General features: G+C 42.8%; 1 protein-coding gene across 13 annotated transcripts in view; it reads left to right on the forward strand.

Annotated features, from left to right (window-relative positions):
- ZNF185 (zinc finger protein 185 with LIM domain) overlaps window positions 1-14,859 on the forward strand; it is a 220,858-nt gene that overhangs the window by 160,809 nt on the left and 45,190 nt on the right. For all 13 annotated transcript variants that reach the window (XM_029606612.1, XM_029606614.1, XM_029606618.1 and 10 more), the window contains one exon: window positions 13,054-13,122. In XM_029606612.1, the coding sequence (XP_029462472.1) occupies window positions 13,054-13,122 (69 nt within the window). The remainder of the gene's footprint in view (window positions 1-13,053; window positions 13,123-14,859) is intronic.

The following is a 14,859-nucleotide window of genomic DNA, read 5'->3' on the forward strand; positions in this document are numbered from 1 at the left end:
GAGCGAGGCTCTGTCACAGCCGTGCTCGGCAGACCACGTGACTAGCGCGACCGGCCCACCGGGGGATGCCCGATCCCCCGATAGGCCAATCCGCCCCTGATCCTAAAACACCTTCTCTCTTAAAAAGTCAGCAAAGGCCATGGTGAGGTTTACAGATCCCTTGCTGGCAAACCACCACTGACCAAAAACAGGCAAAAAGGAAAGAAAATAGGAATGGAAAGTTTCAGACATTTCCCTCTTCTTCCTTTCCAAAAATCGGGAAGAAAGCTTCTACCCTGATACCCAACTGCTCCTGTGCTGTCAGTGTGCCCTTCTCCTTTATGACTCTCTCTTGTTCTTCTGCCTCTAGAGCTCTGTCGGGATCACTAGATTATACTACTGAAATGATCCTTTCATGGGCGGTGCCTTAGAGAAATGATTCAGTCCTCTGTTACCTAATCTGTTCAACCACAATATGACCACACTGTCAGAAACACGTTTACCCAGATACCATGCTTAATAAAATGTATCTCAGAGATCTGGCTTGTCTCACAAATATTGAATAAAACCCTTCCGTTAAGGTTTTTAGCCCATCTCCTGCTCAAAGTCACATAACAAGTTCAATACATTATGCATGATTCTCATGATACAGTGCCCAGCTGAGCGGAGGAAGGAGAATGAGCAGAAAACATGCGTGCCCAGACTTCAGTCACTATACACCCTCATCCGGATGGCTTCCTTTACACTTACTTACATGTACCAACTCCATAAGAATCAATGGGATAAACTGATAATTAAACAAAAAATAGAAATAAATTCTGCTTGCTTGAGAAAACACTTTTATATCTATACTGAAGTTACAGAAGCTGTACCTCAAATGTTTAGGAGGGCTGACATAACTGTATTAGTAAAATAAAAGAGAGAGAAATTCATTCCTACTGCATACTTTTCATCATCAACCAATTTTATAGTCAAGAATGTCTGCTTAGTTAATATAGAGGTGATAATGTATAAGTGTTGCTAGCATTAAAGGTTTTACCCCATATTGAGAAATTGATCCCAGAATGTTTGTCGTCCAATTGTTCACTGCAGTGTTTTTCCCCAATCTTTTCACGTTCAAGGAACACCTACATTATTAACAAAAATGTGGTGTGGCCCACCAGTCTCCATAGAGCAGGCAGGGCGGACATGGAGAGGCCTGATCTGGCAAAAAGAAGAGCTAGGAAAACACTGAAAGTCCCACCAGCCTCTCTTGCAAGTTTCAAAATAAAGGAAGAGAGGGAGCAAAGACGCATATGAATCCATCACAAGGGAGGAAATCAGTGTAGTGCAGGCAGCCAGCTCAATTTGTTACCTTGGCTGCCGCCCGTGGCTCCCAGAGACTCTTTCACTGCTTCTGCTCCCAGCACTCAGAGTCCGTCACATGCAGTGCTCAGTTCACCCTCTCCCCGGCTCGCTCAGCCTGGAGATAAGACAGAGGCTGGAAGGACCCAAAAACGGAGACAATGAGGTGGGGCTTTGTGCACACCATAAAGCGGATCCCAGCTCTCCGTGCCCTGCTTACTTGCCCATTAATTGCCACGCTCCAGGGCTCCTGCTGTAGCTAGGGAGAGGATCTCAGAAAGGAGCTTCCTCCTATTTAAGAGCCACTGCCGGTGTCTCTCTGTGCTGCGAATGCTGAAAGCAGAGACCCAGTGCCGCATGGATCTGAGTATCAGGCCTTGGTGACTTTCCTGTGGCACCCCTGACCAGATCAAGGCACACTGGTTGGGAAGCACCGGATTATTGTTGTGCAATAGGGAAGAGGTGGCTGACTGACGTCAGGCACTTTTGTAAAGATTCTGAATCTTGTCTGCTGTGACACCCTGAAGAGAGAATAATATGTGACGGAAAGGTTCATCCCTGTAGGCAAGGCTGCTCCAAAATCAACAGCCAACAGAGGGATACGCCTAGCTCTCACCTATCTCTGTATCAAAGGTTCCTCTTATCTTGGCTACAGAACAAAAAGTGATTAACAATAAAACAGCCAATGCACCAATAACTGGGGGAAACAATGCACTCTAGAAAATAAACAAATGTAATGAGGTGAGCTATAATAAAGCAACCATTGTACAATAATGTTTACAATAATTCTGTAAACCGCAGTGAAACTGTAGGTTTTGTTAGCCTCAGTTTTTGGAAGCACAGAATTGGAATTCCAGGTTTTGCATTTTGTAAGGCCAGGGAGACGAGTGTTACCTCACTAAAGAAAAAACCACCAGAACTTTGTTCTTGGATTTTTTTTATTTTATCTAGGACATATGTTTCCCAGCCAGTAGGCCATGGCACATTGGTGTGCCTTCAGCTCTGATCTGGCATGCCGTGGAAAAGTCATCATTGCCTGATGATTCTCAGATCCAGGCCAGCACCTGGGCTTTGCTCTCTCTTGCAGCAACGGTGGCTCTTCTACTTGTAGGAACTCCTTTGATGCATGCCTCTCCTTCCTAGCCACAGCATGAGCCCGGAGGGTGATAATTAATGGGCAGCATGCAGGGCACAGATAACTGGGAGCCAGTTTGTGCAGCACACACATCTTCATTGTCCTTGTTTTTGAGTCCTTTCCAGCTTCGGTCTTATCTCCAGGCTGAGTGAGATGGGGAAAGAACATAAGAACATAAAATATGCCAAACTGGGTCAGACCAAGGTTCCATCAAGCCCAGCATCCTGTGGCCAACAGTGGCCAATCCAGGCTGCAAGTACCTGGCAAGTACCCAAACATTAAATGAATAGATCCCAAGTTACTAATCTTTATTGATTAATAGCAGTTTATAGACTTCTACTGTTGGAATCTATCCAAACCTTTTTTAAACCCAGTTACACTAACTGCTGTAACCACATCCTCTGGCAGTGAATTCCAGAGTTTAATTATGTGTTGAATGAAAAAGAATTTTCTCTGATTTGTTTTAAATAAGCTACTTGCTAAACTTCATTGAGTGCCCCCTTGTCCTTGTATTATCCAAAAGAGTAAATAACTGATTCACATTTACCCGTTCAAGTTCTTTCATGAGTTTGTAGACCTCTATCCTCAGTTTTCTCTTTTCCAAGCTGAACAGCCCTAATCACTTCAGCCTTTCCTCATAGGGGAGCCATTCCATCCCCCTTTACCATTTTTGTCACCCTTCTTTGTACTTTCCAGTGCAACTATATCCTTTTTGAGATGCGGCGCCCAGAACTGCACCTGGTATTCAAGGTGCAGTCTCTCCATAGAGCGATACAGCGTGAATTGAGCACAGGATGCGACTCACTTCGAGCAGCAGTGAAGGAGTTTTGGCAGCCACGATAACTAATTCAGCTGCTTGCCCACACCACACTGACTTCTTCCTCCTGCTGCATTTGTATATAGAGGGAGCTGATCCATTGTGATGGGCTCTTATGCATCTTCCTCCCCCTTTCTTGCTTTATTTTGAAACTTTGAAGACAGACTAGTGAGGCTTTCAGCATTTTCCTAGCTCTTTTTTTGTGGCCACATGAGGCCTCTCCATGTCAGAATTGCCTGCCTTGTGGAGACTGATGTGCCACACATTTTTAATGATAGTCATGTCTTACGTGTGAAAACATTGGGAAATATTGATCTAAGATTCAAACCCAGAGTAGCGAAACTTCCACTCTAGGAGGCTGATGCACTAACCCATGGTATTTACTCTGGGTTAGCATTCATTTTGCAAAGTTTTGCTGTGAATGTAAATGTTCTCATTTGCATCCATGACAAAACTTTGCACAAAATGTTCCATATGGAACATTTACCTAGTAGGCGGCCTTATCTGGGACTATGTAGCCCATATTAAAGGTCCCCAAAGTGAAAGACTTCCTGATAGGCTAGTGACCCTCCTCCAAACTGAAAGACTGTCCTTGATGGGACAGTGGAGAGTGAATAGGGTCAGGAGGTCAGCCGGAGTCCTTTTGAAATTGGTCACTGGTGGAGAAGGAATAAATGGGCATCAGTCCTGCCCCAGAAAGACCCTCCCTCCATCTCAGCTATTAATTAAGTTTGGGGGGAAGGGACCAGATTTGGGAATTACATATTTTTAAAGGACTACAAGGTGCTGCTGCTTGGGGGCTGGACTTCTAGCAGCCTCATCATTCCTGCACTTTTTTGTCCTCCAGGGAAAGCCTTTCACTTTGGGGAAAGGCTGCATGGCCCCTTTAAGGTTGCACACTGCTTCGTGCAAAGCCCCGTGAAAACAGGCCTGTGAAACCAATTTTTGCAAAATGGCCCATAAATGAGCTGTTGTGCATGTTTCGGCTTCACAGCTGCTCATTAATGTATTATTTGAAAAAACTTTGTTTGCACATTGTTGATTACACGGAAAAGTTTATTACGGCAAAGCAGAGAGCTGCAAAATCTTGAATTTTTTTAAATATGTTTGTATTTTGTGAAATTTTTCTGCAAAAACCTTTTCAGGAAAACATTATGCAGCTCAGTCCATCACTTTTATGCTGGTCTGATAAGGTGATTCACCAACAAAGTCACCTCTTTCAAGTAGAGCTTTTACATTCCCTGCATACCTCTGTCCCCTCTCTTCTCAAGACTGCAACTCCATTTTGTTGCTCATAAGGATCAATACAAAAGAATGTGGAAAGAAATTTAGGTCTCCTCCCCCTTCAAAGACTTTTTTTTTTCTATATCAAAATACCACCTGAACAGGTTTTGTAAAGTTTGTAGTAGAAAAGGGAGTAGAGCGTGAACTTGGATTTGCTCCAGGTCAGTCACACTATTTCTGCTCCTGAGTAATAGGATTTTTTGAGTTTGGAGGGAGGGGGGTTCATACACATACCTTACATTCTGGAGTGCGCCACAGCGAACAGACTGTAGAAACCGTGGACTTGTTCTGCAGGAGGAGCTTCTGCTTGTGAGGGGGGCCAGGGCGGCAGAGTGACTGGGAGTTCAGGTTAAGCAAGCTGGGTGTAACCATCAGCACAGAGCAGGAGCGCTTAGACTATGAAGGGCTTCCACGTCCACCGCATCGCTGTCCGCTGGCAACGTTCGTGCGGTGCTCTTTAAGCAATCAGATCCGGCTGGGTAGGTGGTCGGGGGGACATTAATAAGCAAAGCAAGAGGCGATTCAGCAAAACTCAGGTAAGACAGGATTCTACAGGAAGAGTCTGGATCAGTGAGGATAGTATCAAGATCATTTGAAACAATTAACTGTTCAATGATAGAGGTAGACAGGCATCATCATTTTGATTAAATAAAATGAACTGCGTTTGAGAAACGATTCTTGAGCAGATTATTCTTCAAGGAGGCTCAGAACAGCATATGCTGCCCCCCTCACCAAAATCCAGCAAATTTGGGGTCTGATGTACAAAGGCATTTCTCCCATTCTGTGTCTATGGGGAAAATGCTTAGTAAACATCCCCTTTTATTTAATCTTGAGAAGGCAGAAGCTGAATTGTTACAGATAATGTAGTATTAGTCGCTGTGCAAGCTCAGGTTGTTTTGTTGGTTATCCTGTTATAGTGAGAGCGTTCTATCTAGGTTTACGGAAGAGACAAATTGAATTAGAGCAGGAAAATCAAATGGGGAAAAATCAGGGAATTCCATCAGAGTCTATAGACATTTCAGATCTGTTGCAAAGATCACAAGAGTTAGATATAAAGAACAGGGGTACATTGATGCTACAATTTGCTTTTATTACAGACAAAGACAATGTATTAAAGTTATTTTTTCGTAACAGAACAAAAAATTTCTATGGACAAAAGATCTGAATATTTCCTGATCTTGTAAGGGCTACCCAGCTCCGTAGAAAGAGTTTTCTTAGATTAAGACAGGAAGTATTGGACAAAGGAGGATTCTTTTTACTGAAATATCCCTGCAGATGTATTATTAAGAGCAAGGGAAAAATTATTCATTTTTTGACCCAGAGCACCTCAGAAATTTACTTGGGGGAGAAAACAACCAGTTAATAATAGAGATAGAGGGAAACCCCACAATATTTCAGTTAACTTGTGTTCATTGTTTCAGATCTAAGTAAATGTCGCTCATGGTTTTCACAGAGGCTACTCTTTAATTTTCCTATAGTTAGTTTGAACGAGAAAGAATTTGCCTTTATTTATGTTATGCCAAGGATGGAATAAATTCATTATATTTTGCTTGTTCATAATTTCGAATTACATAATTTGTGATTGTTTAAATTGCTGCCCCTCACCAAAATCCAGCAAATTTGGGGTCTGATGTACAAAGGCATTTCTCCCATTCTGTGTCTATGGGAAAAATGCTTAGTAAACATCCCCTTTTATTTAATCTTGAGAAGGCAGAAGCTGAATTGTTACAGATAATGTAGTGCTTGCTTTTCTCCCTCTCTCTCTCTCTCTCTTTTTTTCTAAAGTGTAATTCCTGTTGCATATCTGATTTATAACAGATGCAAAATGATGAAGCCCCATATAAACTAGACATTGTGCAAGCTCAGGTTGTTTTGTTGGTTATTGGGAGAGTGTTCTGGGAGTGAAGTGTGCACAGGGGGGTACACTCGGTGAAGCGATGCAATGCTGGACTGAGCAGTAAAACTCTGAACCAAGACAGTTCCTGACTTGGTTCAGAGTTTTACAAGGAATGAGGGAACCGATTCAAAGCAATTGTAAATCCTAATCTAATCTTAAATGGGAGAAAGGCAGGTCCAGATAATCAGGTTCAAATCTGGACATTCTATGGATGACGCTGATAATTCTAAGCTATAAATAAGATGCTCGGTTTAAATCTCCTGTTTTCCTAGTTTTTATTTGAGTTGCTGAGCTAATTTGAATGTGGATATTCACAGATTTGCACTTACATCTGAAATATACAAACATATTCATTGAATTATGAATATGTTTATTTGCGCATTTAGCTTTGATTGCATGTAGTGTCACTCCCCGATGTGTGATTTGCTATAAATAACGTTGCAATAATGGAATCTCATGTAGAACAATTTTCCCATGAATATGGAAGCGGTATATAGTATTCACAGATGCTGTATTTAAGAGAAAGCAGTTGACGGATAATACCAAAGAGAAGAGGATAGGGAGTGAAGAGTTAAAATTACCATATTCCATAGTTTTTACTCACCAGGGGAGGTGCAGTGCTGGAGTTAAAATGACTTAGAGAATCTGAAAAGAACAGCAAATCAATCAGGAAGGCCTGGAGGAAAGACAGAGAACGATGTAGTGACATAAGTTAGCTTGGAGGCGGTAGTAGTTTGTGAAAAGCGAGTAGAATGCTTAGCAGATGTGTTGAAGCCTCTGCTGGGAAGGACCTGTCAGTAAAGGACACCTGACAATGAAAACCACTTGCTGGGTGCCGCACGTTACGTACTAGGATACACATTTATGCATTTGAAACTGATTCAAAAAGACCAGAAAACCCTAGCACCTTACTGGTCTTGGTCGGCAAGTTTTATTGTAGTCAGATCTGTAATAAGTAACCAACAAAACATTAGAGGTATGCACAGACGTTGTTTTTGTGTTTGTTTGGAGGGGTTGGGGGGAGGGGGTTTGCTGGGGGTTTTTCTTTTTTAATTTCTTATGTTTTTTTTTATTTAAAATGAAATAAAAAAAAACTGAAGGAAAGAAACAAAAGGAAAAGCAAACCAAAAAAAAAAAAACCCTTTCCAGGTCGCCCCTCAAACCCTCTTGCTACATATTTCTTTCCTCATGATCATGCTGTGCCACCAGGAGCGACCGGGGAGCGCTCCTGCCCTGTGAAGATTTTTCAGTAGGGTAAGAGCAGCTGAGGGAGTTGGAGTGGGGGGTTTTTTCCTGCAGACTGGTGGTCCTTTTTTTTTTTTTTTTAACAAATGAAAATGAAGATTTTTGTCCTTTTTTTTTTTTTGTTTGTTTGTTTTAAAAATGAACTGAAAGGAAATGGGCAATTTTGTTAAAACTTCTCATTTTGTTTCAAATGCACGCCCCTATCAAGCATCATCGATCTTGCACTAGTGAGCAGAGTGCATACTGCACCTGAATACATGAACAGCAGTCATTTTTCTTTATGTTAGAATTAATGATATTGGAAAAAGATGATTAAAAGCAATGTTAAGCAACTAAAGTGATAAAATTAAAAACTTTACATGCTGGGCTACGTTTGGCTTCTAAAAGGCATCAGTAGTATGGTTGCCATATTAATCAACTTTGATATATAGAAATAAACAAACAAATACATGTGATGCTGGCTAGATCCCGAATTGTCAAAGGGAAACTTTGAAAATTTTCTTGCTTGCAAACTACACACAGGCTTGCAAGCAACACAGAGATTTTAAAAATTGTCCACTTAGTCCAGGAGAAATGCCTGACTTTACAACTTATTTGTTGACTTTTATTTCTAGAAGATGTTGGGAAAGGGACTAATTTGTTAGAATAATTACATCCATACAGAAATGCATCTGTGCAATATACATTTAAAAACATTTTCTACAAATTTTTGCTCAGCTCTTAGAGCTTTTTTTTCCTTCAGATCATAGCAGGTCACTGTTCTGACCTCAGCTGCCCCAAGATTGTGTAAAAAGCCCAGAATAGTTGAGACTGGGTTCTGCAGATTGAGCCCGACTGAGCTCAGTGGATCACTGCCATGACAGTAATCAAAACATGATTATGAGCTTCAAAAAATGTCTGTGGTACCCCCGGACTGGGGTCCTTTCTAGGAGTCCACGGACACCCCCACTCTCTGACCTGGGCTTGGTATCCTTCACAAATTACTCAGCCCTGGCTTTACAGGATTCTACGGGGGGGAAGGTAGGGAAAGGGCCCTTGGTCTTATTTTGCTGCTTTCTTAATAGCTAACAATAACCAAATTTGATGCAAAGGTGGTGTTCCAACAGAACTTTGCTGATAAATGAGTCTAAACATGAAATATGACACTCTGTACAAGTCCATTTGGTAAATCTGTGATCCCTTTAACCAACCTTCGGGATCCTTTCCTTATTCTGGATTAGAGACGAGAAGCCTCCCGGTGTTACTTTTGAATACTTTTTATTTCACAAAGTGAACAATTATACAATGTTCATTTCCACTTGGCTCTTATTGAACAGTAAAAGATAAACCACATGCGCATTAGCACCAAAATTAACATAAAACTTTCCATTTATATATATAAAATTACATATCACCTCTGTTCCATATATATCCTCCACATCCTTCCCTGATTTGCAACATCTTCATTCATAAAACATCTCCCCATAACATAGCTAATCCATTTCTCACACCTTCCTAAAATCCCTTCCCAACCCCTTATCAGACCCTCGACCATACTCCATACACACACCACACTATATTATCTCATCATACCGCCCTTCTCCTGGGTCGCTGAAAAGCCCATATATGTTTCTTTTATCAGTATAGCAATAATAATAATATTTGTCAGAGCCCCAACCACCTAACCAAACACTAAAAGCCATATTAATTGGTTAACTTTCAGCTCATTATGTTGTTGTCCAGAATGATCCTGTCCATGGAGTGTCAGGTTCAGATTTGTCCAGTCAGTAGAATATCCAAAGTCCAGCAAGTTTTTTTTGTTGAGTTATCAGCAGTGATTCAAAAAGGAACCGCTGTGCCTGAATATACATTGAGGGCAGTGCCATTGGAAGGGTGTCCAGCCATCCTAGGCGGTGATGTCAACACGAGATATCTCTCTCTCTCTCTCTAAAATCGCACACAACAAACGATCCCAGCTCCTCAAAGAAATATATACCCCAAAATGGAAAACACCCTCCAGTTCTGTGCCTCATCCCTGCTACTTCTCATCTGTCCTTTCAAAACTGCTGCCCTTATTGGCTACTCTGCGGCACCACCCACTTCCAGCGCCCTAGCCCACCACCTACCCCGGCTAATGATTCTGCTGGCCCTGGTTGAGGGCCATTTTCTTTTATTGACCTTTGCATCCATCCATCCACTCTGTTTGTATATATTCTACCAACATGTTGGATCACATGTGTAGGACCGGTACAGAAGATTCAATCCAAAGATGCATGTGACATTTACATGCCACTATCAGAGCAAGACAGAGGAATCTGTCTATTCCATCCAAACTGTCTTTTGTTTCAATAAAGCTCCATAAAAACACTGTCTCTCCAGTCAGCAATAGCTGCTTTCCCATGCACTTCTGCAACATTAGCATTATTTCTGCCCAAAATTGTTGGACCAAGATACAGTGTAGTAACTTGTGCAGTATTGTTCCATTTTCCTTGTGACACCGACCATATAGCAGGGATTCAACCATCTTCATGTGATATCTTTTAACATCATCTATGTATGAATGGTGTAGGAGTTGGTGAAGCCCCTATGAAGAGCCTCATAACACCTTTGTACAACAGGAATTGATATGACAGTGCATAACACTGTGCTCCAGAAACTGCATAGAGAAGTGAGACCAGAGATAGGTAATTTTTGGCCCATGTCAAACATTACTCTAGCCAGCACCCATTCCTTTAGAACAGTGGTTCCCAACCCTGACCCGGGGACCCCCCAGCCAGTCAGGTTTTCAGGATATCCACAATGAATATGCATGAAAGAAAATTTGCATGTTGTGGAGGCATCCTTCCAAAAATATTTTTATAAAGTATTTTTGGAAGGATTATTATTTTCAACAGAGCACAACGGCCCATAAAGAATAATGGGAGATCTTTCCAAGTATTTAACTGTGTTCGTACATTTTTAAGCATTTCACCAACATTAAGGTTGTGCATTTTATTCATTTCTTTTGGGATCTAGACCCCTAGATATTTTCTTTTCTCTGTTGCCCACTTGAACAGAAAGATGCCCTCTCCCCGTTACTATAAATGGTGGGGTTGTCTTCCCAGTTTAGCTCCCAATTCAAATACCATGGATCCAATGACTTGAAACCAAATTCTCCTCGTTTCCTTTCCTCTTATTCTCTTGCAGTGGATGGGTGCCTCCCAGAATCTCCTTTGAATACTGGATAGGTACGAGTGATGGCTAAAGACTGGATGGGTGTCACTGACTCTCCTTTCTTCTGCTTCCTGTACTAGGGGTGTGCATTCGCTTTTGACGAATTGGCAATCCGCAACATATATGTCCCTATTTGTTGTATTCGTGGGGTCACGAAACATATGGCGAACCCCCACAAATACAATGTATCTAACGAATAAACCCCCCACCCTCCTGACCCCCCCCCCCCCAAGACTTACCAAAAGTCCCTGGTGGTCCAGCGGGGGTCCTGGCACAATCTCCTGCACTTGGGCCGTTGGCTGCCAGTATTCAAAATGGCGCCGATAGCCTTTGCCCTTACTATGTCACAGGGGCTACCGGTGCCATTGGTCGGCCCCTGTTACATGGTAGGAGCACAAGATGGCACCGGCCATCCATTGCTCCTACCATGTGACAGGTGCCGACCAATGGCACCGGTAGCCCCTGTGAAACAGTGAGGGCAAAGGCTATCGGCGCCATTTTGAATACCGGCAGCCGACAGCCCCAGTGCAGGAGATCGTGCCAGGACCCCCGCTGGACCACCAGGGACTTTTGGTAAATCTTGGGGGGGTCAGGAGGGTGGGGGGTTGTAGTTAATTAAATTTAAAGGGTTGGGATGGGGGTTTTTTGGGAAACGAATACATACGTAACTAATGAACAGATCAGGGTCCCCCGAGAACGGATGCAACGAATTTGGCTCCCCACGAATACGAATTCCGAATGGAATGAATCCATCCCTGCTGCACATCCCTATCCTGTACTTCCAAAAATTCTGCCATGTGAGCACTGACTGTTTCGGGCTGAGAGGACCAAATGAGAAAACAAAATAAGCTCCCAAATGAAAGAGAAAGGAAGGGTGGAGAAATATACTTTCAACTGAAATTCCAAAATGAAGATTCTTCTCTAACCTCAACAGGCAAAATTAATCACAGAGGGGTACATTTTTAAAGTTATGCGCGGGCGTAGATTTGTTCGCGCAACCCAGCACGAACAAATCTACGCCTGATTTTATAATATGCGTGCGCTGCCACGCGCATGTTAAAAAATCCAGGGTCAGCGCACGCAGGGGGTGCACAATTGTGCAACCTGCACGCGCCAAGCCGAGCAGCTCGGAGGGAACTTTTTTCCCAGCCCCCCCCCCCCCCCACACCTTCCTCTCCCTTCCCCTACCTAACCCACCCCCCAGCCCTAACTAAATCCTCCCCCACCTATGTTCAGAAAGTTACGCGTGCCGACCAGCTGCTGGCGCGCCATTCCTCGGCCTGGGGGCTGGTTCGCAGGCCTCGGCCATGCCCACGGAACGCCCCTGAATGCCGAGCTGCCCCCGACACGCCCCCCAAGCAAAGCCCCAGGACTTACGCGCATCCTGGGGCTTTGCGCTCACTGGCAGCCTATGCAACATAGGCGCGCCAGCGCGCAAGTCCCCTGTGCGCGTAAATCCGGCTGGATTTACGCACACAGGGCTTTTAAAATCTGCCCCAAAGTCTCATACATCTCCACATGCTCTTGTCCCACTGAATTGGACCTTTCTCCAAGACAAAAAAAAGGAACTCAAAATAACACTCCTCTCCCTCAGACTTTCAACACAAAAATCCACAGTTCCTCTAGGGGTTTCTGTCTTGTATAGATGCAGGAAAGAACCGTTACGGCAGTCTGATATGAAGATGCTGTGGCAGAGATGGTATTTTCCTCTCTCCTGCTCATAAGGATCCCACTGGGGCCCCACACCTCCATCGCTGGTTAAAAAAAAAAAAAAAGATCTTTACAGTAGAATTCCTAAAATAGAACCTCCAAGTTGTAGTATTCCATGCAGCTAGGAGTTAATAATTACCGCTGCAGTTTAAGAGACATTAAAGGCACTTGTATCATATGATCTAAGACAGAAAATAGTGTTAGTTTTCACCTGAAGATGCATTAGTCACCTGCCTCCTTTTGAAACTGCTTGGTTGCCTTTTCATCTCCTGCACTTGTGTGGCCATCAGCCTTTTTTTTACATTTTTTTCTGTATTCATTTTTGGAAATGAGCATTTTTACTGTAGTGTCCCAAGCAGATTTATTTACAAGAGGGAGTATAAGAGTTGGAAAGAGGAAAGAAGCAAGGTACAGAAAGTCATATCATGTCCTATCTATTTTTCTCAACAGTGAGAAGAAAGAAGTCCCAAAACCAGCACCTCGCACCGAAATCAAGAATCGTGTTTCTTCCAACGACAGGTAAACATGAAAATTGGCACAAGCCTCACTTGACTAGATTTTAAAATATTGACATTTCTTTGAGAAAAAAAATTCTGATACTACCAGAAAAGACTTTTTTTTTTTAAGCATAGAATAAAATAAACAAGTTGGAGCGTGAATGCTAGCAGCATACAGAAAGGGACGTTTTTATACATACCAGTGAGGGAAAGTCATGCTGGGCCAACGCACATTGAAGACCAGCGGTTTCCCGGTGGAAGAGGGTCCAGCGATGACAGTGGCTCCTGCTCTGAGATCTGCTAGAAAGGCAAGGGAGCTGGCATGTGTCGCTATAGCAAGGCTACATATTGTCAGGAGGTTTACATGCATACGGAGGGAAGGATAGACAGACAGATGTACCTTCGGCAATAGGCACTCTTGCTGTAGTGAAACATGCCTAAAAAATGAAATACTTGCAAAATTCCCTCCGGAAATATGGACCACTGAGGGAAGAGCATTAGCGCTGAAAGTATAAATATACAGTTTATAAAATGTCACCCTTCAGGGAAGGTAACAACCATATTTCTACCTTCAGGGAAGAACGCTGCTGATTCAGAGCCCTCTGGTGCAGTGTAGCGTGCCCAGATCTCCTATAGGACAGCACAGAATCTGTGTTTCAGTTTTTATATTTCACTGGGCCCCTGCTCCCCCTCCCTGCAGTACAGCAGTAAGAATTCTCTCACACAGCAACCTCAGAAAACCTTCACTTTTACTCCCATTCAAACTGTGTTGGCATTCACAGATTTCAACATTAAGCAAACAAAAATATAAGTAAAATGAAATGAGCAATAGAAGATAAACAGAGAAAATTATAATATCCAATATTAGAGAAACAAAAGTATTTTCAATGAAAAATAAATACCAAACATCCACAAAAATCCTTACTGTGTGCACACTGAAAATTCAGTGGACTGTGCTGCTTTCTGGGATGAATATATTTGTTGCAATAGAGAATTGTCCTTGTGTCGGCCTGTCTCCCCCACTGCACAAAAGACTGTGAAATTTGGTCATTTGTCTATACAGTCAAATAAGCACAGGGAGAGACTAAGAGGGTCCAGTTGGAATTTTTCCTTGTTTTAACATTAGAGGTGAGTATGGGATTGTTTACTAGAGATGTACTTTGGGTAAACATTTTGTGTCTGGCTTCATTTCGGGGCCCCCCACGGGAATTTTGTTTTTCCCGTGGTTTGAGGGTTTTTTTGGGGGGGGCCCTGATTTTCTGGTTAGTGCGCACTATCGGGAGTTAGTGCGTGCTAACGCCTGTTAGTGCACGCTAACTCCCAATAGTGCACACTAACTCTGCCAGGTTAGTATAGGCTGTGCCAGTGGAGAATGTGCCGGTGGAGGCTGTGCCAGTGGATGCTGTGGAGAAACAGATCAGAAATTCAAGTGCCTGGCTGCTTGCAATGAATAGCTGCCAGTAAACAATAGGGATGTGCAATCGTTTTTCCTGAATTAGGCAATGTAAATGAAATTGCCTAATTCGGAATGGTTTCGGGAGAACCAAAAAACGATTTAATTTTTTCCAAAATGTAGTTAGTGCACGCTAACTCCCGTTAGTGCGCACTAACTCTGCCAGGTTAGTGCGCACTATTGGGAGTTAGTGCTCATTAACGGGAGTTAGCACGCACTAACTAAAAAATTAATTTTTCCTGAAATTTTGGAAAAAATTATATCGTTTTTTGGTTCTCCTGAACCATTCCAAATTAAGCAATTTTG

This window comes from Rhinatrema bivittatum, chromosome 6 (assembly GCF_901001135.1).
Source record: "Rhinatrema bivittatum chromosome 6, aRhiBiv1.1, whole genome shotgun sequence".
Taxonomy (NCBI): domain Eukaryota; kingdom Metazoa; phylum Chordata; class Amphibia; order Gymnophiona; family Rhinatrematidae; genus Rhinatrema; species Rhinatrema bivittatum.